At 43.4% G+C, this 23,274-nt stretch overlaps 1 protein-coding gene across 1 annotated transcript in view; it reads left to right on the forward strand.

Moving 5' to 3' along the window:
* Positions 1 to 23,274, forward strand: part of GAA (alpha glucosidase) — a 65,247-nt gene that overhangs the window by 28,365 nt on the left and 13,608 nt on the right. The window contains exons 7-10 of the mRNA XM_077251479.1: positions 8,468 to 8,586; positions 16,396 to 16,527; positions 16,616 to 16,726; positions 17,103 to 17,216. Of these exons, the coding sequence (XP_077107594.1) occupies positions 8,468 to 8,586; positions 16,396 to 16,527; positions 16,616 to 16,726; positions 17,103 to 17,216 (476 nt within the window). The remainder of the gene's footprint in view (positions 1 to 8,467; positions 8,587 to 16,395; positions 16,528 to 16,615; positions 16,727 to 17,102; positions 17,217 to 23,274) is intronic.

The raw sequence follows: 23,274 nt of genomic DNA on the forward strand, positions 1-23,274 counted from the left end.
TGTCAGATACAAAGCCTCACCTGCATTGGCTTTGTGCAGATGAGGCTTTCCAATGCAACAGTTGTCTTAGGAATTAGTGAGAAGACCAGCTGTCCGGATATAACTTGTAATTTATCTACTAAAAATTGGCAATGTATGGCTTCAATTATTATTTAAGGGAACTTTTTACATTGCTCATTTAGTCAAATTTGCCAGCATCATATTATATAGCAGCAGGAGCTGATTGAGAGGGATGGGATCTTTGAACTGAGAGACATCAGAAGATAAGTGTAGACAGAGTTCATCATCATCATCCATCATCCATCATCCACAATCATCATCATCCTTTTTATAGCGCCATTTATTCCATGGCACTTTACATGTGAATACGGGGCAAATATAGACAAATATATTAAACATGAGAAAAAAACAAAGCACACAGGTACATAAGGAGGGAGGACCCTGCCCGCGAGGGCTCAGTCTGCAGGGGATTGGTGAGGATACACTAGGAGAGGGTAGAGCTGGTTGTGCGGCGGTTGAGTAGGTTGAGGATCAGTGCAGGCTGTAGGCTTGTCGGAAGAGGTGAGTCTTCAGGTTCTTTTTAAAGGTTTCTATAGTAGGCGAGAGTCTGATGTGTTGGGGTAGAGAGTTCCAGAGTATGGGGGAAGCACGGGAGAAGTCTTGGATGCGGTTGTGGGAAGAAGAGATGAGAAGGAGATCTTGAGAGTATCGGAGGTTGCGTGTAGGTAAGTATCGGGAGACGATGTCACAGATGTATGGAGGAGACAGGTTGTGGATGGGTTTGTATGTCATTGTAAGGGTTTTGAACTGGAGTCTCTGGGCGATAGGAAGCCAGTGAAGGGCTTGGCATAATGGAGAGGCTGGGGAATAGCAGGGAGACGGGTAGACTAGTCGGGCAGCAGAGTGTAGGATGGATTGGAGTGGTGCCAGAGTGCTAGAGGGGAGGCCAGAGAGTAGGAGGTTGCAGTAGTCAAGGCGGGAGATAAGGGCATGCACTAGTGTTTTTGTGGTGTCGCGGTCAAGAAATGCGCGGATCCGGGAAATATTTTTTAGTTTGAAACGGCAGGCGGAGGCAAAGGCTTGGGTATGTGGCTTGAAAGAGAAGGCAGAGTCGAGGATCACCCTGAGGCACCTGGCGTGTGGGACTGGGGAAAGTGAGCAGCCGTTAACATTGATGGATAGGTCAGGTGGAGGGGTAGAGTGAGGAGGGGGAAAGATGATGAATTCTGTTTTGTCCATGTTCTGTTTTTAGAAAGCGAGTAGAAAAGAAGGCAGACAGTGTGGGATTTTGGTAAGTAAGGAGGTAAGGTCAGGTCCGGATAGGTAGATCTGTGTGTCATCGGCGTAGAGATGGTAATGCAAACCGTGGGATTCTGTGAGCTGTCCCTGGCGTAGGTGTAGATGGAGAACAGAAGGGGTCCTAGAACAGAGCCTTGAGGAACACTGACAGACAAGGGGCGAAAGTGGGGAGGTGGTGTGGGGGAGGGAGACACTGAATGTTCGGTCTGTCAGATATGATGAGATCCAGGATAGGGCCAAGTCTGTGATGCCAAGAGATGAGAGGATCTGTAGCAGAAGGGAGTGGTCCACAGTGTTAACCCCTTCCCGACCTTTGACGCCACGTAGGCGTCATGAAAGTCGGTGCCAATCCGACCCATGACGCCTATGTGGCGTCATGGAATGATCGCGTCCCTGCAGATCGGGTGAAAGGGTTAACTCCAATTTCACCCGATCTGCAGGGACAGGGGGAGTGGTACTTCAGCCCAGGGGGGGGGTGGCTTCACCCCCCCATGGCTACGATCGCTCTGATTGGCTGTTGAAAGTGAAACAGCCAATCAGAGAGATTTGTAATATTTCACCTAAAAAACTGGTGAAATATTACAATCCAGCCATGGCCGATGCTGCAATATCATCGGCCATGGCTGGAAACACTTATGTGACCCCCCCACCCCACCGATTGCCCCCCCAAGCCACCGATCTGTGCTCCGCTCCCCTCCGTCTTGTGCTCCGCTCCCCCGTCCTCCTGTCCGCTCCCCCCGTGCTCCTATGCCACCCCCCGTGCTCCGACGCCCCCCCCCGTGCCCCGATCTCCACCCCCTTATACTTACCGAGGCTCCCGGTGTCTTTCCGTCTTCTCCATGGGCGCCACCATCTTCCAAAATGGCGGGCGCATGCGCAGTGCGCCCGCCGAATCTGCCGGCCGGCAGATTCGTTACAAGTACATTTTTATCGCTGTGATAGGTTCTATCACAGCGATCAAAATAAAAAAAATAATAAATAAACCCCCCCCCTTTATCACCCCCATAGGTAGGGACAATAATAAAATAAAGAAAATATATATATATTTTTTTCCACTAGGGTTATGGTTAGAACTAGGGGTAGGGGTAGGGTTAGGGGTAGGGCATGTGCACAGTGCGGATTTGGCTGCGGATACGCAGCGGATTGGCCGCGGATCCACAGCGGATTGGCCGCTGCGAATTCGTAGCAGTTTTCCATCAGGTTTACAGTACCATGTACACCTATGGAAAACCAAATCCGCTGTGCCCATGGTGCAGAAAATTCCGTGCAGAAACGCTGCGTTGTATTTTCCGCAGCATGTCAATTCTTTGTGCGGATTCCGCAGCGTTTTACACCTGTTCCTCAATAGGAATCCGCAGGTGAAATCCGCACAAAAAAACACTGGAAATCTGCTGTAAATCCGCAGGTAAAACGCAGTGCCTTTTACCTGCAGATTTTTCAAAAATCGTGCGGAAAAATCTCACACGAATCCGCAACGTGGGCACATAGCCTTAGGGTTAGGGTTGGAATTAGAGTTAGGGTTGGAATTAGGGCTAGGGTTGGAAATAGGGTTAAGATTAGGCTTGTGGTTAGGGTTACGGATAGGGTTAGGGGTGTGTTGGGGTTACAGTTGTGGTTAGGGTTGGGGTTAGGGTTAGGGTTGGGATTAGGGTTAGGGTTAGGATTAGGGTTGGAATTAGGGTTACGGGTGTGTTGCGGTTAGGGTTGTGGTTAGGGGTGTGTTGGGGTTAGGGTTGTGATTAGGGTTATGGCTACAGTTGGGATTAGGATTAGGGGTGTGTTGGGGTTAGTGTTGGAGTTAGAATTGAGGGGTTTCCACTGTTTAGGCACATCAGGGGTCTCCAAACGCAACATGGCGCCACTATTGATTCCAGCCAATCTTGCGTTCAAAAAGTCAAATGGTGCTCCCTCCCTTCCAAGCCCCGACGTGCGCCCAAACAGTGGTTTACCCCCACATATGGGGTACCAGCATACTCACAACAAACTGGGCAACAAATATTGGGGCCCAATTTCTCCTGTTACCCTTGTGAAAATAAAAAATTGCTTGCTAAAACATCTTTCTTGAAGAAAGAAAAATGATTTTTTATTTTCACGACTCTGCATTGTAAACTTCTGTGAAGCACTTGGGGGTTGAACGTGCTCACCACACATCTAGATAAGTTCCTTGGGGGGTCTAGTTTCCAAAATGGGGTCACTTGTGGGGGGTTTCTACTGTTTAGGCATATCAGGGGCTCTGCAAACGTAACATGATGCCCGCAGACCATTCCATCAAAGTCTGCATTCCAAAACGTCACTACTTCCCTTCCGAGCCCCGGCATGTGCCCAAACAGTGGTTTACCCCCACATATGGGGTATCAGCGTACTCAGGAGAAACTGGACAACAACTTTTGGGGTCAAATTTCTCCTGTTACCCTTGCAAAAATAAAAAATTCTGGGCTAAAAAAATATTTTTGAGGAAAGGAAACACATTTATTATTTTCACGGCTCTGCGTTATAAACTTCTGTGAAGCACTTGGGGGTTCAAAGTGCTCACCACACATCTAGATAAGTTCCCTTGGGGGTCTAGTTTCCAAAATGGAGTCACTTGTGGGGAGTTCCTACTGTTTAGGCATATCAGGGGCTCTGCAAACGTAACATGATGCCCGCAGACCATTCCATCAAAGTCTGCATTCCAAAACGTCACTACTTCCCTTCCGAGCCCCGGCATGTGCCCAAACAGTGGTTTACCCCCACATATGGGGTATCAGCGTACTCGGGAGAAACTGGACAACAACTTTTGGGGTCCAATTTCTCCTATTACCCTTGGGAAAATCAAAAATTATTTTTTATTTTCACGGCTCTGCGTTATAAACTTCTGTGAAGCACCTGGGGGTTATAAGTGCTCACTATGCATCTAGATAAGTTCCTTGGGGGGTCTAGTTTCCAAAATGGGGTCACTTGTTGGGGAGCTCCAATGTTTAGGCACACGGGGGCTCTCCAAACACGACATGGTGTCCGCTAACGATTGGAGCTAATTTTCCATTCAAAAAGTCAAACGGCACGCCTCCCCTTCCGAGCCTTGCCGTGCACCCAAACAGTGGTTTACCCCAACATATGAGGTATCGGCGTACTCAGGAGAAATTGCCCAACAAATTGTAGGATCCATTTTATCCTGTTGCCCATGTGAAAATGAAAAAATTGAGGCTAAAAGAAATTTTGTGTGAAAAAAAAGTACTTTTTCATTTTTACGGATCAATTTGTGAAGCACCTGAGGGTTTAAAGTGCTCACTATGCTTCTAGATAAGTTCCTTGGGGGGTCTAGTTTCCAAAATGGGGTCACTTGTGGGGGAGCTCCAATGTTTAGGCACACAGGGGCTCTCCAAACGTGACATGGTGTCCGCTAGCGATGGAGATAATTTTTCATTCAAGAAGTCAAATGGCGCTCCTTCCCTTCCGAGCCTTACCATGTGCCCAAACAGTGGTTTACCCCCACATGTGAGGTATCGGTGTACTCAGGAGAAATTGTCCAACAAATTTTAGGATCCATTTTATCCTGTTGCCCATGTCAAAATGAGAAAATTGAGGCTAAAATAATTTTTTTTGTGAAAAAAAAAGTACTGTTTCATTTTTACGGATCAATTTGTGAAGCACCTGGGGGTTTAAAGTGCTCACTATGCTTCTAGATAAGTTCCTTGGGGGGTCTAGTTTCCAAAATAGGGTCACTTGTGGGGGAGCTCCAATGTTTAGGCACACGGGGGCTCTCCAAACGCGACATGGTGTCCGCTAAAGATTGGAGCCAATTTTTCATTCAAAAAGTCAAATGGCGCTCCTTCCCTTCCGAGCCCTGCTGTGCGCCCAAACAGTGGTTTACCCCCACATATGAGGTATCAGCGTACTCAAAACAAACAGGACAACAACGTTCGTTGTCTAGTTTCTCCTTTTACCTTTGGGAAAATAAAAAAATTGTTGCTAAAAGATCATTTTTGTGACTAAAAAGTTAAATGTTCATTTTTTACTTCCATGTTGCTTCTGCTGCTGTGAAACACCTGAAGGGTTAATAAACTTCTTGAATGTGGTTTTGAGCACCTTGAGGGGTGCAGTTTTTAGAATGGTGTCACTTTTGGGTATTTTCAGCCATATAGAACCCTCAAACTGACTTCAAATGTGAGGTGGTCCCTAAAAAAAATGGTTTTGTAAATTTTGTTGTAAAAATGAGAAATCACTGGTCAAATTTTAACCCTTATAACTTCCTAGCAAAAAAAAAATTTGTTTCCAAAATTGTGCTGATGTAAAGTAGACATGTGGGAAATGTTATTTATTAACTATTTTGTGTCACATAACTCTCTGGTTTAACAGAATAAAAATTCAAAATGTGAAAATTGCGAAATTTTCAAAATTTTCGCCAAATTTCAATTTTGTTTTTTTTACAAATAAACTCAGAAATTATCGACCTAAATTTACCACTAACATGAAGCCCAATATGTCACGGAAAAACAATCTCAGAATCGCTAGGATCTGTTGAAGCGTTCCTGAGTTATTACCTCATAAAGGGACACTGGTCAGAATTGCGAAAAACGGCAAGGTCATTAAGGCCAAAATAGGCTGGGTCATGAAGGGGTTAAAGGCAGAAGACAGGTCTAGGAGAAGAAGGACAGAGTAATGTCGCTTGCTCTTGGCAGTTAGGGCAGTTTCAGTTGAGTGATGCGGTCGGAAGCCAGATTGTAACTGGTCAAAGAGGGAGCAGGAGGAGAGGTGGGAGGACAATTCAAGATGGACGTGGTGTTCCAGTAATTTGGAGGCGTAAGGGAGAAGAGATATCGGGCGATAGCTAGACACAGAGGATGGGTCGAGGGAGGGCTTTTTGAGTATGGGTGTGATCTTGGCATGCTTGAAGGATGAGGGGAAGACACCTGTTGCGAGTGAGAGGTTGAAGAGATGTGTTAGGGTTGGGATGAAGACCGTGGCAAGGTTAGGGATGAGGTGGGACGGTAGCGGGTCAAGCGTGCAAGTGGTGAGGTGTGATATTGACAGGAGGGCGGAGATCTGATCTTCTGTCATGATGGAGAAGCTAGTTTGGGGGGAACAGGGTTGAGCAGCTAAGAGGGGCATTGGGTGCTGTGGGCCGAAGCTTTCTCTGATCGAACATTGTGTGTCCCACTGATGGAAAGAAGAAATGATGAACAGAAATGATTGCAAGAAGTGCACAGATGCTAACCTCTGCATGGATGGATCATTCGATTAAGGGTATGTTTCCACGTTCAGGAAACGCTGCGTTTTTTACGCTGCGTTTAGCCGCAGCGTCAAAAACGCAGCGTCCAGATGTTACAGCATAGTGGAGGGGATTTAATGAAATCCCATCTCCACTATGCAGTAAAAGACGCATGCGGCATACCCGCGAAAACGCACATGCGGTGCGTCTTTTAAGAATGCAGCATGTCCTTGCATTGCTGAAACAATGCAAGGACAACGCAGGTGACCTGCCAGTGACCTCAGGTGCCGATTTGGTCAGGATTTTATGCAGGTAAATCCTGAGGCAATCCTGAACGTGGACACATACCCTAAGGGTATTTTTCCACGTTCAGGAAACGCTGCGTGTTTGACGCTGCGCAGAGCCGCAGCGTCAAACACGCAGCGTCCAGGTGTTACAGCATAGTGGTGGGGATTTTATCAAATCCCGTCTCCACTATCCGTGGTAACACGCATCCGGCGGCCCTGCGATTCCGGACATGCGGCGCGTTTTTTAGATGGCAGCATGTCCGTGTACCTTGCTGCGCCGCCGCAAGGTAAATCACAGGGCCCTATGTGTGGGGTGCGATGATGCCGGATGTGTGCAATGAACACATCTGGCATCATCGCGTCACAGAAGGGGGCGGGACTTAGGGCGGAGCGGGTTTGCTGCTCCGTCCAAACCGCCGGCCATCCTGAAGGTGGAAACATACCCTAAGAGTGGTGCATAGTGATACAGTTTGTACTGCAAATGAGACTAGACATCACACACAAAGCCGAATGTGTTCAGCATTGTCTATACAAACCACCAGAAGACACTTGAATGACATTGGGCTATAAGCCAGACCTCCAGCTCCAGGTTCTCCTTTGACCTCACACTCCCGCTTTCAAAGGCTATCATGAGGCAGATCAGGATGGCAATGTATGCTTCAATGGAGTTCTATCCTTTTCAGCAATGAGTTCCCCTTTTGACTTGGATGTAATGGTGGCTGGAGATTGGTCTGGAGACCATGTGGGCAATGCCATGAAGAACTCTTCACGAGGGAGTATCATATTGGTCCTACTCCCAGGGTCATGTTGGAAGGGAAGTAGCATAATGTATGCTAACTTGACCGCTCTCGTTTTCATTCTAGGTACACGAACGGCTCGGTGTTGCAATGATTTGGTCATGAAACCAGCAGTACGACCATTTCTACAAAGTGAACCTGTAGCTGTTTTTCAAAACTATGCCATGCTACCTAAAAATGCTACCATGGGCTGCAGTGTCTCCACAGTTGTCTCTCATCTAGCACATCTGTGACTTCATTGGTCAGTAATTACAGATAGGCTTGCCAGCAGCAGATCTTGGTGATTTGTGCGGCCAAGTGCATTCAGCTTGGAAGAACGTACCTCAGGCATCCATTTATAACCTCATTGATAGCATCCAATATGTGTAAAAGCGGGGATTCCTGCATGTAGCACTACATTCTCAATTAATTAATTAATTTAATCAAGATGTTTTGAAAAATTTCCATATCTGTATGGCTTTTCTTCTTGATCAATTTCAGTATCCAGTTTTAATGTTTTGATCACTGATGAGGAACTGACAATGCCACAATCACCGTTCATTAAGAGACGGACAGCTCTTAATCAATCAGGAGTGTATGACGAGTCTCTTGCGGCTCCATGCACCTTGCCATAAATCTTACTCTATTTCTTCACTGAGTAAGTACTCTAGCGTAAGGGATGCCACAGATCCTCATGAATGAATTATTTTAAAAAGGAATTTTTTTTTTTTTTTTTAAACGAAGATCTGATAATATTTCAGATTTAGGTAACACTTTTCCATTTCTCAGAAGCAATGGTTTGGGTGCAAGAGTTGTGCTTTAGTTTGCGAGTGCCTTGACTTGCTAATATTTAACTAGGGGTTCTTTTAATAATATTTGGTTAATAGATACTAACTATAATTTAATTGTATTTTCAGGACTTCCCTTCATGCCTCCACTTTGGGGTCTGGGATTTCACATATGCCGATGGGGATACTCGACTTCAAATATGACTCGAGAAGTTGTAAGAAATATGAGCAAAGCCAAAATGCCTTTGGTAAGAGGGAATACAATTCTCCGCCATCACTTTGTTTCACGTCTGAATACTAGACCCTATTATATAATGTTTTAGTGATTTAAAGGGAATCAGTCACCAGGTTTTTACTACCCCCATCTGAGAGTTCCAATTCCAGTGATGATAAATTTAATACACCGCACACTCTAGGGGTATAATCTGTGACAAACTCAGAATTAATTGAAGTGCCATAAGTTTATTATTCAATAATGCAGAAGGCGACCAGAAGTCACAACTGACAACGTTTCGACTCTTCCCGAGTCTTTGTCAAAAGGTCGCTTAGCAAGGTGAATAAAGGAATAGTACAAATGGTATCCTTGTGGCTCATAGAATATCTCATAGAATATAATGATAAAAATATGTAGGTGGTCTTTGACTTATTGTGTCACAAAAGTAATCTGGCAATGCTGGTGGGTAAGAGAATGATCAATTCTTATGCAGTGTGCTAGTAACGCAAGCCTAGTTTATCCTGTTAAGCTGCAAATGGAACCTGGCAATGTTTGTAAGCACCAAGGACATTAGCCTTGTAAGGTATGCTGCCAGCATAACACGGTCCTGTAGTGTCACCGGGAAAGTCTGCTGGCAATGATGGTGTGCAGCTAGCCTTTGTTGTAACCAGGCCGTATGCGGGAGATCTCTGGTGGTAGTGGGGTATGAGCGGCGCTCCTGCGCCCTGCTTCCACGTGCACACCATCATTGCCAGCAGACTTTCCCGGTGACACTACAGGACCGTGTTATGCTGGCAGCATACCTTACAAGGCTAATGTCCTTGGTGCTTACAAACATTGCCAGGTTCCATTTGCAGCTTAACAGGATAAACTAGGCTTGCGTTACTAGCACACTGCATAAGAATTGATCATTCTCTTACCCACCAGCATTGCCAGATTACTTTTGTGACACAATAAGTCAAAGACCACCTACATATTTTTATCATTATATTCTATGAGATATTCTATGAGCCACAAGGATACCATTTGTACTATTCCTTTATTCACCTTGCTAAGCGACCTTTTGACAAAGACTCGGGAAGAGTCGAAACGTTGTCAGTTGTGACTTCTGGTCGCCTTCTGCATTATTGAATAATAAACTTATGGCACTTCAATTAATTCTGAGTTTGTCACAGATTATACCCCTAGAGTGTGCGGTGTATTAAATTTATCCTTAGTGTATCAGGACGATCAGTCCTCTACACCTGCACCTCGCCCTATCCCTATCCCTAGTGCACACCATTCTTTTTCCAATTCCAGTGATGTCACTTACTGCTTACTGTCATTTTGATAAAATCACTGCTTTATCTAGTAGTTCTCTGAATGTTGAGCGCTGTATAACCCCGCCCACCCCACTAATTGGCTGCTATCTCTGTACACTGTGAAATCTGCCAATCAGTGGTGGGGGGAGGGCAATGCAGAACTCATGATTATGCTTGACTACCTGGTCCTCTAATTATCTCCTGCTGATAAAATACTCATTTTATTAAAACTGCATTAAGCAGCCCAATAAGTGATACATCGCTGGAATCTGGTTCTTTCTCTCTATATTATGCTGCTCTAAGATTAGGTGGAAAAAAACATGTTGACAGATCCCCTTTTAAGTAGCTGAACTAAGAAAATTGGCAAATTGAATACTACTGTTACCTATTTATGATGGATAGGGTTTGATTTAAGAGAAAACATCTCCCATCTACAAGAAAAGTAACAACTGTATGATCACTGGTCGTTACACCACTGGGTTGTGATTGCTCCAGTTAAACAGTTTTAGATGTAGCTGTCAATCTGACTGCAGCATTTAAGTCGTTATAACAGGCAAAAGGATCTGTTTCGGTGACCATTACCCTCCTTCCCTGTGATGCAGTTGTGAGGGGGCTGATGGGTTAGCATAGCAGCCAGACGCCATGGTAACTGAAAACCAATATTGCTGCCATCTTTGCATTCTAATGAAGCCCAGCCACAGGTTAAAGTATTGCAGTATGTGAAACAAGAACAAGCAATCACATGTTCGCATGTTCAAGTCTGCTAAATAGACTGAAAAAAGGTTTTCTAGAAGCAAGAAAAAAAAATAAAAAATTTTCCTAACTGAAATTAAAGATATTAAAACCTTTTTAAACATAACCTAATAATCTAACAAAATGTTAAATTATTTGTCGACTGCTTCATTGGAGGACACCAGAACCATGGCTCGGTATACTACCAGTTCGGTTAGGTCCTAACCTCTTGTCCCATTTTTCTGTGTCCCCCAATAAAGTGACCTAGAAATGAAAATTTTTGGTACTCGCTGTAAAACCTCTTTTTGTGATCTTCAAAGGGGGACACCTTACCCACCCTTTGTTGCCTGGCCAGGCATGCCTTTAAGTTGTTTTTTTCCTCTTGGGTTGGTCATGCTTTAGTTCATTTTTGCTTCCCCTACTACTTTCTCACAAACTGAGGAAGTCTGATGCTAGCATGCGAGGTATAGTCTGCTGGGGAGGAGCCAACTTTCATTTGTTAAGATGTATTGTTAATCGCAACAGAGTAATCCATGGTTCCTGTGTCCCCCAATGAAGACTGAGAAAAAGATTTTACAGTTTGTACTAAAAAACTTCATTTAACCCATATGGTAAACCCCATAAGGAAAAGAAAAAGGCCAGAATTTTCCATTTTTTCAGTAAACTACGTCAACTTCACCCCTACCCCTTCACCCAGAAAAACAAAAACTAAAAATACATTGCGTGTAACCGAAAACCGTACTGGCTAACTACGGGAAAAAATCAAAACTGTTATACCAGTCTATGGGAGCGATATGTACAGTTAGGTCCTGAAATATTTTGACAGTGACACAAGTTTTGGCATTTTAGCTGTTAATATAACAATCTTGATTATGTTTTGGTAATCAAGATGCGCTTAAAGTGCAGACTCTCATATTTAATTTGAGGGTACTCACATCCTAATTGGAGTAAAGGCCCCGTCTCACATAGCGAGATCGCTAGCGAGATCGCTGCTGAGTCACTAGTTTTGTGACGCAACAGCGACCTCAGTAGCGATCTCGCTATGTGTGACACGTACCAGCGACCAGGCCCCTGCTGCGAGATCGCTGGTCGTGTCGGAATGGCCTGGACCTTTTTTTGGTCGTTGAGGTCCCGCTGACATCGCTGAATCGGTGTGTGTGACACCGATCCAGCGATGTCTTCACTGGTAACCAGGGTAAACATCGGGTTACTAAGCGCAGGGCCGCGCTTAGTAACCCGATGTTTACCCTGGTTACCAGCGTAAATGTAAAAAATAACAAACAGTACATACTCGCCTTCTGATGTCCGTCAGGTCCCTTGCCGTCTGCTTCCTGCTCTGACTGAGTGCCGGCCGTACAGTGAGAAGTGAGAGCACAGCAGTGACGTCACCGCTGCGCTCTGCTCTCACTGTACGGCCGGATCTCAGCCAGAGCAGGAAGCGGACGGCAAGGGACCTGGACACCGAAAGGCGAGTATGTAGTGTTTGTTTTTTTTGGTAACCAGGGTAAACATCGGGTTACTAAGCGCGGCCCTGCGCTTAGTAACCCGATGTTTACCCTGGTTACCCGGGTGCTGCAGGGGGACTTCGGCATCGTTGAAGACAGTTTCAACGATGCCGAAGTCGTTCCCCTGATCGTTGGTCGCTGGAGAGAGCTGTCTGTGTGACAGCTCCCCAGCGACCACACAGCGACTTACCAACGATCACGGCCAGGTCGTATCGCTGGTCGTGATCGTTGGTAAATCGCTTAGTGAGACGGGGCCTTAAGGGTTTAGGAATTACCGCTCTGTAATCTGTAGCTCCCTCTTTTTTTTTTTTTTTTTTTTTTCAAGGGACCAAAAGGAATTGTCCAATTCCATCTCAAAAAGCTCTTTAATGCGCTGCATTGGCTTTTCCCTCATTAATCCATCATTAGTTAAGCAGGTAAAAAGTCATGCAACTTATTCCAGGTGTGGCATTTGCACTTGGAGACTGTTGTTGTGAACCCACAACAAGCGGTCAAAGGCGCTCTCAATGGAAGTGAAACAGACCATCATTAGGCTGAAATAAAAGAAGAAATCCATCAGAGATGGAAGAAATTTTGGGAGTGATCAAATAAACAGTTTGGTACATTCTGCAAAAAAAAAGTGCATTGCTGAGCTTGGGAACTCAAAAAGTCCTAGACATCCACAGAGGACAAAAGTGGTAGATAAGCGCAGAATCTTTCCCATCGTGAAGAAAAACTCCTTCACGACATTCACCTAAGTGAAGAACTGGAAAACCAAATGAAATGGCTGGCACATTCAGGAGATGTAAAATCAAGATGTCCTTCAGCTTCCACTTTCTTTTTCCTATCATTATTGCTAGTCAGCAGTGAAACTGCACTCATACATTTAAGTGGAGAACAAACGTTGGTGGTTAGGACTGGGATAAGCATGGTGTTGGGGAGGATGATCCAATAAATGACATGGCATGGTGTTCCAGCTTTAGACAGAAAGAGACAGTTTTCTGGGCTCTTTATGGTTTCCAAATAGTTCAGTAAGTTAGTATCTTCTGGCAAGACAATAATGCCAATACATCTTGTGCAGCTTGGAGACCTAATCTAATACTCCATGAATGATAGTGGTGCAGAATTAAGAATCTAGTTAGCCTTGCATTATAGGCTTCTTTCAGCATCTTTAAATTTCATCACTATAATTCCCAATAGCACTAGAAGGGAACCGTTATTTGGGGGCTTAGAAGGTCAGTCTACAGGGACTTGCTGAGGCCAGATTCCCGTAATCTGATTTGTGTCTCAGCTGTCCGTCTGGCAGGTTCACAATGTGCTCCATCATTATAAACACATTATATTGATGCATAGGCTAACAAATGTGTTCCTCAGCCTTAGATTTATTGGCATGGTTACAATTCATTTGATTATGTATGATAGCTGGAGATGAGTGGAACGTTTCCCATGGAGGCTATGAGAGTTGGTTACAATATATATGTATATAAATACCTGATACGTGTAATCAAGACATAGTAACTCATTGTCTTGCACTGTGAGGTGTTTTTTTTTTTTTTTTTTCATTTTGGTGTGAATGTCATTCCATAGACGCCTGTATTATACCTATTTAACAGTTTTACACTTTTTTTTTTTTTTTTTAATTTTGGTGGTTCTAGAATGTTTGTAAGTTACACTAAACCTTTCTGTTAATTTTGTGCACTTTTTAACTCTATTTTGTTTTTTTTGTTTTTTTTTTATTTTAAAACAATAAATAAATAATGTTCACCATTATGGATGTTTTAAGTGTTTTCACATGTTTTTGGCCAATTCATCCATTGTGAGTTTTTAAAGTCACAACATTTTTGTGGAAATGTACACCAGTCGCACCCATCAGTGATTTTAGATATACCTGAAAATTTTTTGTGCAAATTTTTCCATTTTAATGGAACTATCGGACATTGTGCACTTTTGATTTTGCTCAAAACTCATGAACCATTTATTCTTTTTTTTTTTTTTTTTAGAATTTTGAGTAAAAAATAAGGCTATTAATACCGCAATGCAAAAAAAGACCTAAAACGTCAAATGATTATTATGGCCCTAAAATTGATGTAGACCAGTTGTGCTGATGTTGGGGACGGAATATATTTCCATATTATGTGTGCTGTAGAATATGAGAATATGTAGTATTTTTGTAGTTTGGTTCTTCTGTTCTTCTTGTGATACATACATGATATTCCTGGATGCTGTAAGGTATGGTTTATCAGCCAGTTATTGTGAACGCACTGCCACCTAATGGCCATACGGAGAAGTGCCATTTGCCATGATACTATGGTTACACGGTTGATATACTTAAAAATAGACATTGGCCCATCAATTGCAACCTATAACCCTACAGTGTTGACACGTGGAAAGGCTAAACTTGTTTCCTTTACCAATTGCAATTTCTCTGCCCAAGCCGCCACCTTCCTCTAATCCCTCTGTAGTAAGGTCACTCTGTTGATTAACTCCTTCCTGACGTATGACATACGTGTACATCACATGTCTGGTGCAGGTTTATGGGACAGGCTCATTGGCTGAGTCTTTCACACACAGCGCGTGCTGACTCTGTTATACAGCATCTGCCCTTTAAAAGCAGCGATTGGCGCGAGACTGTGGTTTTTTAGCACTTAAATGCTGCTGTCAATCACTGGCAGCTGAATTTAGAGGGGTATTCTCATCTCCAAGATCCTATCCCAATATGTAGTAGGTTTAATATTAATAATAGCAAATACCTCAAATTAAAAATGTAGTATAGTGCTTCTGACTCGCTATATTGCTTACGCCATGTGCAGGGCATTGCAGTAGTATATATCCATGGTTACGACCACTAACAAGTGGTGGTAACCATGGATACCTAAGCTACTGCAATGCCCTCCATGAGGTAAGCAACATAGCGAATCTGAAGAACTGTACTACATTTCTAATTGGAGGTATTGGCTATTATTATTATTATTAAACCTACTACATATTGGGATAGGATCTTGGAGATGGGAGTATCCCTTTAAGTGTCGAGATCTTGGTAGGCTGCCGATCTGAGTGCTCATCATCCCCCCTCCTTAAGAGATGACCTCATGGTGCCAATGGATTGCTATTGCATTAGGGGTCCTCCATTATGTAAAAACCACTAAGGTATTGCAGTATATAGAACAAGCAATTAAACTGTTGCGGATTCAAGTCCTCTGATAAAATAAAACGGGAAAAAAACAAAGAAGCTTTTACAAAATATTATCGAAAAATGTTAATTTTTTAATCTTCCCACCGTAAATGCGGTAGTTCTACAAAATAGGAAAATAAACCTTGTCTTGTCTGTAAGTCTCATCTATCATAACATTTAATTAAGTTGTAAGTGCAGTAAATGGGGGGAAAAAGGATTTAAACACCAGAACTGCCTTTTTTTTTGGGGGGGGGGGGGGGATTGTAGCACCACCTCCTAATGGTGCTAGAAAAGGCTATCAAAGTCTTAGGGGGAAAAAAAGCTGCACAAGTTTGGTATTGCGGTAATTGTACTGAGAGAACTGGATTGATCACGTTAATGACACGCCGATCAAACTCTGATCCCAGTTTGATCCGAATGTCCCCTTCGTGTGATCAGATTTTCTCAGATGAGGAGAAGATGGAGAAAAAGGTTTGAGAGTCCATGAAAATCGGTCAGCACTGCCCATAGCATAACATTGGTCCGAGTGTTATCCGATAAAATATCGCTTGGGTGATCGAGCCTTCACTTGAAGAATCATGCTGAAAGGCCATTTTTATTCAACCAAAAAAAATGGCTAAAAAATGTAAAAACTACAACTCTCCCTGTAAAAAAAAAAAAAAAAAAAATACCCCATGGTATTGAAGGAATATTATAAAAGTAATGGCATTTGGAAGAATAGGAGGAAAAAAAATGAAATGTCAAAAAAAAACAAAAAAAAACACCAGGTTAGGAAGGAGTAGGAATAATGAAACTCTAATCGGTGCCGCGCTACAACGTTATTAATAAATATTTTAATAATAAATTTTAATATGTTTATCAGCAAAATAAAGAAAGGAAAAAAACCAAATATATTGGCTTATATAGCCTTATTCTGAGACCCCTAGTTTTTACTTATTTTTCAGGCAATGGAGCTTGTGAAAGTTTTTGCAGGTCGGGCTGGCGTTATTAATATTACTAGTTTAGATTCCAGCTTATTTCCCTTTTTTTTTTTTTTTTTTCATTACGTTCTATAATTCTCTTCTGCTACATTTGCTTAGGAAATGTTGGCCTCCATTGCAGTTCTTACATTTCAGAAGTGATCTTACTTTTGGGCATATTCCTTTGTTTTCCAGGATGTACAGTGGAATGACATTGACTACATGGATGAATATCGCGACTTTACATATGACAAAACCCGTTTTGGGGATTATCCGAACATGCTCGGAGATTTCCATGCACAAGGACTTAAATATGTATTAATTGTGGTAAGGACGTGGGATCTATTATTGCAGGGCTGTAACCCCATGTAGAACACTCTTGAAATCTAATATAGGTGAACTCTTTATATTTTAGGATCCAGCCATCAGCAGTACTGGCTCCCCGGATAGTTACCCTCCTTACGGTGATGGACTGAAAAGAGGAGTTTTTATAAAAAACGCAACTGGTCAGCCTCTTGTTGGAAAGGTATACTGCTCGCTGTGTTACCAGACTGATGCCACTCATGGTTGTATTGCCTTCACTACATAGGCACTTGTGTATTAGAATGCAACTGTATATGGTCCGTAATATAATGGTGAAAGATCCGATCTGCTCTACTGGTCATTGCTGAACCCTGCAATTTGTCATTTAATAGAGTTTATATAAGTCGTGATAACTCTAAACTCTAAACGTAAAGGGGCTATAATATTTAATAATTGTGACTAGCGACCTATTGGCATGATAGTATTGTACCTGGTGAATTATATGGAACAGTTGTTTAGCACAGATCCTCTTATGTCTGGCTGTTTGGTTCAGTTTTTTCCTTAATCATCCACTAATGATTTTATAATCTTTCTATCAGGTTTGGCCAGGTCTGACAGTGTTTCCAGATTTTACAAACCCTGAAACCTTTAATTGGTGGTATGATATGGTGAAGAACTTTCATGACCAGGTTCCTTTTGACGGCATGTGGATAGTGAGTATTAAAGATGTATTTTTTTACTTAATACAGTGGGGTGAAAACTTTTTTTATAGTTTGGCAAACCTGTGTCATTACTTAAGTGTTCATTGTGAAAAATCATGGCAGTCGTTCATGCCACAAACCTACGCTAAGCAGATGGAATTTTTCACTTCGTTTTTTTTGTTAGTGAAAGGCAGAAAACAGTCATAATCGAAGAGTCTTTTTTTTTCAGAATTTTCAAAGCAGAAACTTTTTTAGAAAGATGTGGAAAGTTTCTGCTCCTTTTTGTGCTCTAAAATTTTAAATATATACAGTACAGAGCAAAAGTTTGGACACGCCTTCTCATTTAAAGATTTTTCTGTATTTTCATGACTATGGAAATTGTAAATTCACACTGAAGGCATCAAAACTATGAATTAACACATGTGGAATCATATACTTAAACTAGTGTGAAACAACTGAAATTATGTCTTATATTCTAGGTTCTTCAAAGTAGCCACCTTTTGCTTTGATGACTGCTTTGCACACTCTTGGCATTTTCTTGATGAGCTTCAAGAGGTAGTCACTGGGAATGGTCTTCCAACAATCTTGAAGGAGTTCCCAGAGATGCTTAGCACTTGTTGGCCCTTTTACCTTCACTCTGCGGTCCAGCTCACCCCAAACCATCTCGATTGGGTTCAGGTCTGGTGACTGTGGAGGCCAGGTCATTTGGCGTAGCACCCCATCACTCTCCTTCTCGTTTCTTTGTAGCGCTTGATGGTTTTTGCAACTGCACTTGGGGACACTTTCAAAGTTTTCCCAATTTTTCGGACTGACTGACCTTCATTTCTTAAAGTAATGATGGCCACTCGTTTTTCTTTACTTAGCTGCTTTTTCTTGCCATAATACAAATTCTAACGGTCTATTCAGTAGGACTATCAGCTGTGTATCCACCAGACTTCTGCTCAACACAACTGATGGTCCCAACCCCATTTATAAGACAAGAAATCCCACTTATTAAACCTGACAGGGCACACCTGTGAAGTGAAAACCATTCCCGGTGACTACCTCTTGAAGCTCATCAAGAGAATGCCAAGAGTGTGCAAAGCAGTCATCAAAGCAAAAGGTGGCTACTTTGAAGAACCTAGAATATAAGACATATTTTCAGTTGTTTCACACTAGTTTAAGTATATAATTCCACATGTGTTAATTCATAGTTTTGATGCCTTCAGTGTGAATTTACAATTTTCATAGTCCTGAAAATACAGAAAAATCTTTAAATGAGAAGGTGTGTCCAAACTTTTGCTCTGTACTATATATATTCTAATCTCAGCTTGCCGGTATGACATCCCTACATGCCCCTGATAAGGTAGCGGATCTTCTCCTGAGGGATCTCCTAGACCTGGACTAAAGCATCCGCCAACTCCTGGACAGTCTGTGGCGTTGGTGGATGGAATGAGACAATGATGTCCTAGATGTGCTCGGTTGGATTCAGGTCTGGGGAACGGGCGGGCCAGTCCATAGCATCAATGGCTTGATCATTGAGAAATTACTGACACACTTCAGCCACATGAGGCCTAGCATTGTCATGCATCAGAAGGAACCCAAGGCCAACCGCACCCATACATGGTCTCACAATGGGTCTGAGGATCTCATCTCGGTACCTAATGGTAGTCAGGCTACCTCTGGCGAGCACATAGAGGCTGTGCTGCCCTCCAAAGAAATGCCTCCCCACACCTTTACTGACCCACTGCCAAACCAGTCATGCTGGAGGTTGTTGCAACAGAACCTTATCCAAGGCATCTCAAGACTGTCACATTTGTCATGTGCTCAGTATGAACCTGCTGTCATCTATGAAGCGTACAGGGAGCCAATGTTGAATCTGCCAATCTTGGTGGTACAAATGCCAATCGCTCTGCACGGTGTTGGGAGGTAAGCACGGCACCCACTTTGTGGACGTTGGACCCTCATACCATCCTCATGGAGTCTGTTTCTGACAGTTTGTGCAGACACATGGATATTGGTCGCCTGCTGGAGGTCATTTTGCAGGGCTCTGGCAGTACTCCACCTGTTCCTCCTTGCACAAAGGAAGAGGTAGCGGTCCTGCTGCTGGGTTATTGCTCTCATACGGGTACCCTCCTCTGCTCCTGGTATGTGCTCCATGCTCTGGACACCGTGCTGACAGACAACACTGGTCTGTGGTCACCCTCTGCAGAACCACTCCTTTTATAGGGTGTCATGCTGATTGCCTATCATTTCTACATGTTGTCTGTTCCATTTGCACAACAGCAGGAGAAATTGAATCACAATCCGTGTTGTTTAATAACTGGACAGGTTGATTTTGCAGAAGTGTATATATACAAAAAAAAACTGTGTACACATACCCAAGTACATCACACTTGATTTACTGCAACTAAATCAAATCTTTCTCTGAAATTTAGAAGATCAAACAAGTACCAGAAGCATCTACTTCTCAGATTCTAAAAAAAATGGCCTTTCAGCTCTTCTGACTTGGGTGAATTAGTGATGATTTGCATTCTTCAGTAACCAACTGGAGACCAGGCCTATTTCCCACCTTCCTGACCAGGCACATTTTATTTATGTATATATTTTTTGCATGTCTCTTAAGAAATAAAATAAAATCATACTCTTTTTGACTGTTCAAATGTAAAAAAAATGTGCCCATTTTTTTCCCCTGCTGTACATCGGCTTTATTTTATTTTTTTTTTGTCATTTTTTATTCCCTTTTTTTTCTTTACTTCCACAAAGCACAACTAAAAGAACATTTAAAATTGTTTTCCCTTTCCATACAGATAAGTTTTATAAATTAAACATGTGGGTTTTTTTTACAGGACTGGGGCCTGAAACAGCTTTTCAGACTAGGAATCTGTGTCGATTCTTCCTAGTCTGTATACACGAACACTGGTTCAGCATTGTCTATATAGTAATGGAGACGGTAACATGGCAATAAACCATGTAATCTTTTCAATAGGGAGTCTGGCTGTGTCTGAAAGCCGGCTCCCCCCCACACTCTGCACTTGTGTTCTAAAACATCAGTGCAGAGTAAAGTGTGGATTATCTGGAAGTAAAAAGTCTTTGAGCAGTCCAGAAGTAGTTAAATAGCATTTCCAAAGTTTCCTCATAATTTTTGAAGTGTAAGTCCACTATTATTCTATTTGGAAATGTATGATAAATTGACCACTGGTTGTTACCACTTTCATTTCTCGACGAGGTGCGTGCCTACACAATGTAATACTGTCAGCAGGATACATCCCTATCTAATGCACTAAAGTGATCGGTTTTTTTTATACATTTTCACAAGGAATAATAGGAGTGCCACAAGAAAAAAATGCTTCTGGATTATTTCAAGGCAAATACAAGTAGTTTGTAAAATGGGTATTCAGGAGGACAGACATCCCCTTCAATGCTATTCCATACTCATTTTACGTTGCTGTGGTTTAACTCCCCAAATCCAGATTGGTGAGTTTAAAAAAACAAAACAAAACAAAAAAAAAAATAGCCATCCCCCAATATCCACAAAAATCTATGTCCAAAAAAAAGCATGGCACCTAATTTTTTTTTAAATAAAACCTAACTTGCAAAATGATCCCAGAGGTGACCATACAAAATAGAGAGGTGAGCATAAGGCCAATCTGTTAAAGGGAACCTGTCAGCAGGATTGTGCACAGTAACTTTTACATAGTGTCAGGTCTGTGCCAATATACTGATTACAATGATACTTTGGTTGATGAAATTCGTCTTGTGGTTGTTTCTTAATCGTTATTTTCAGTTTTGTGTTAATGAGATTCTCGTGCCCTAAGGTGGGGCTGGAGTATGTGGTGCTCTGATTATATATTCATAATACAGACTGCTGACAGGTCACTGATCCCTCAGTGACCCGCCCCCTAGTTTGTATAATGAATACTAGCACATACTGAATAAAAAAAAGTTCTCAAGTAAAGCTCAAGTAAATCTGCAAAAGGGATAAAAGTGCACATTAACCATGCGATCATGCTGCAGAGCAGGTGCCACAGCCGGCACCTGCCTGCAGACGCATTTTTTTTTTTTTTAAATTCAGTATGTACAGATATTCATTATGCAAACTAGGGGGTAGGTCACTTAGGGATCACTGATCTGTCAACAGTCAATAAAGATTAAGAAACAACCACAAGACGGATTTAATCAACCAAGGTATCATTGTAATCAGTATAACGGCGACGACCTGACACTGTCTGTAGGTTACTGTGCACAATGCTGCTGACACTTTCCCTTTAAATGAAATTTATAAAAATACCCTTAAAGAAGAACTATCACTAGATTTAATACAAAGTGCATATGTTACTAAATACATCTCATTGATGTGATAATGGTGCTCTACATGCCAAATGTATGTAAGAATCTATAATATAACGCTGGGAGCGTCACTCTGTCTGAAGCCTTTATAGACTGCGCAAGCGCCGGCGCAGTCTGGACCCCACAGAGTGACGCTCCCAGGAGATTGCGGTATGCGTAAGCACTGAACGCACACCGCGATCTCCAACGGAGAAGCAGGGACGAGCCAGGAGGGTGAGTATGCAATATTTACCTGTCCCGTTCCACCGATGCGCGCTGCTCAATCCTCCACATCCTCTGCCTGTGACGTTCACAGTTCAGAGGGCACGATGATGCGCTTAATGCGCGCCGCCCTCTGACTGAACAGTCACAGCCAGAGGACCCGGAAGACGGAGCGGCACGCAGCACTGGATCAGGGCCAGGTGACTATAGCAAGTGCCGGGGGCCTGTGCTAGCGGCGACTCCGGCACCTGACCCCCACAGCGCGCCAGTGTCCCCGCCTGCTCAGGCCCCCGACACTCTGCGCCCAGCGACGATAGGTGAGTACCGTATGTTTGTTTTTTTTGTTTTTTTTTTTTTATTGCATAAGCATACAGGGCATATAATCCTATGGAGCATCTTATGGGGGCCATCAACCTTTATGGATCAGCATACAGGGCATATAATACTATGGAGCATCTTATGGGGGCCATCAACCATAATGGAGCAGCATATGAGGCATATACTATGGAGCATCTTATGGGGGCCGTCAACCATAATGGAGCAGCATATGAGGCATATACTATGGAGCATCTTATGGGGGCCATCAACCTTTATGGAGCAGCGTATGGGGCATATGGATGGGAGCAGCAAATTACAGAACGGTGGTGCAGGATGGGAGCAGCACATTACAGAACTGTGGCGCAGGATGGGAGCAGCACATGACAGAATAGAGCAGCACATGACAGAATAGAGCAGCACATGACAGAATAGAGCAGCACATGACAGAATGGAGGCGCAGGATGGGTGCAGCACATGTCAGAATGGGGGCGCAGGATGGGAGCAGCACATGACAGGATGGGGGCACAAGATAGGAGCAGCACATGGCAGGATAAGGGCGCAGGATGGGAGCAGCACAAGACAGAATGGGGGAGCAGGATGGCAGCAGCACATGACAGGATGGGAGCAGCACATGACAGGATGGGGGCACAAGATAGAAGCAGCACATGGCAGGATAAGGGCGCAGGATGGGAGCAGCACGTGACAGGATGGGGACGCAGGATGAGGGCAGCACATGAAAGGATGGGGCGCAGGATGGGAGCAGCACATGACAGCATGTGGGTGCAGGATGCGAGCACTACATGACAGGATGAGGGCGCAGGATGGGAGCAGCACATGACAGCATGGGGGTGCAGGATGGGAGCACCACATGATAGCATGGGGGCGCAGGATTGGGAACACATGACACGATGAGGGCTCAGGAAAAGAGTAGCACATGACAGGATGGGGGCGCATGATGGTAGCAGCACATGACAGGATTGGGGTGGAGTATGGGAGCACCACATGACAGGATTGGGGTACAGGATGGGACCACCACATGACAGGATTGGGGTACAGGATGGGAGCACGTGATAGGATGAGTGCTCAGGAAGACAGTAGCACATCACAAGATGGAGGCACACAAAACAGGATGGGGGCTGCACATGACAGGAAGGGGGCGCAAGATGGTAGCAGCACATGACAAGATTAGGGTGCAGGATGGAAGCAATACATACCAGGATGG

This window comes from Ranitomeya variabilis, chromosome 4, assembly GCF_051348905.1.
Source record: "Ranitomeya variabilis isolate aRanVar5 chromosome 4, aRanVar5.hap1, whole genome shotgun sequence".
NCBI lineage: Eukaryota > Metazoa > Chordata > Amphibia > Anura > Dendrobatidae > Ranitomeya > Ranitomeya variabilis.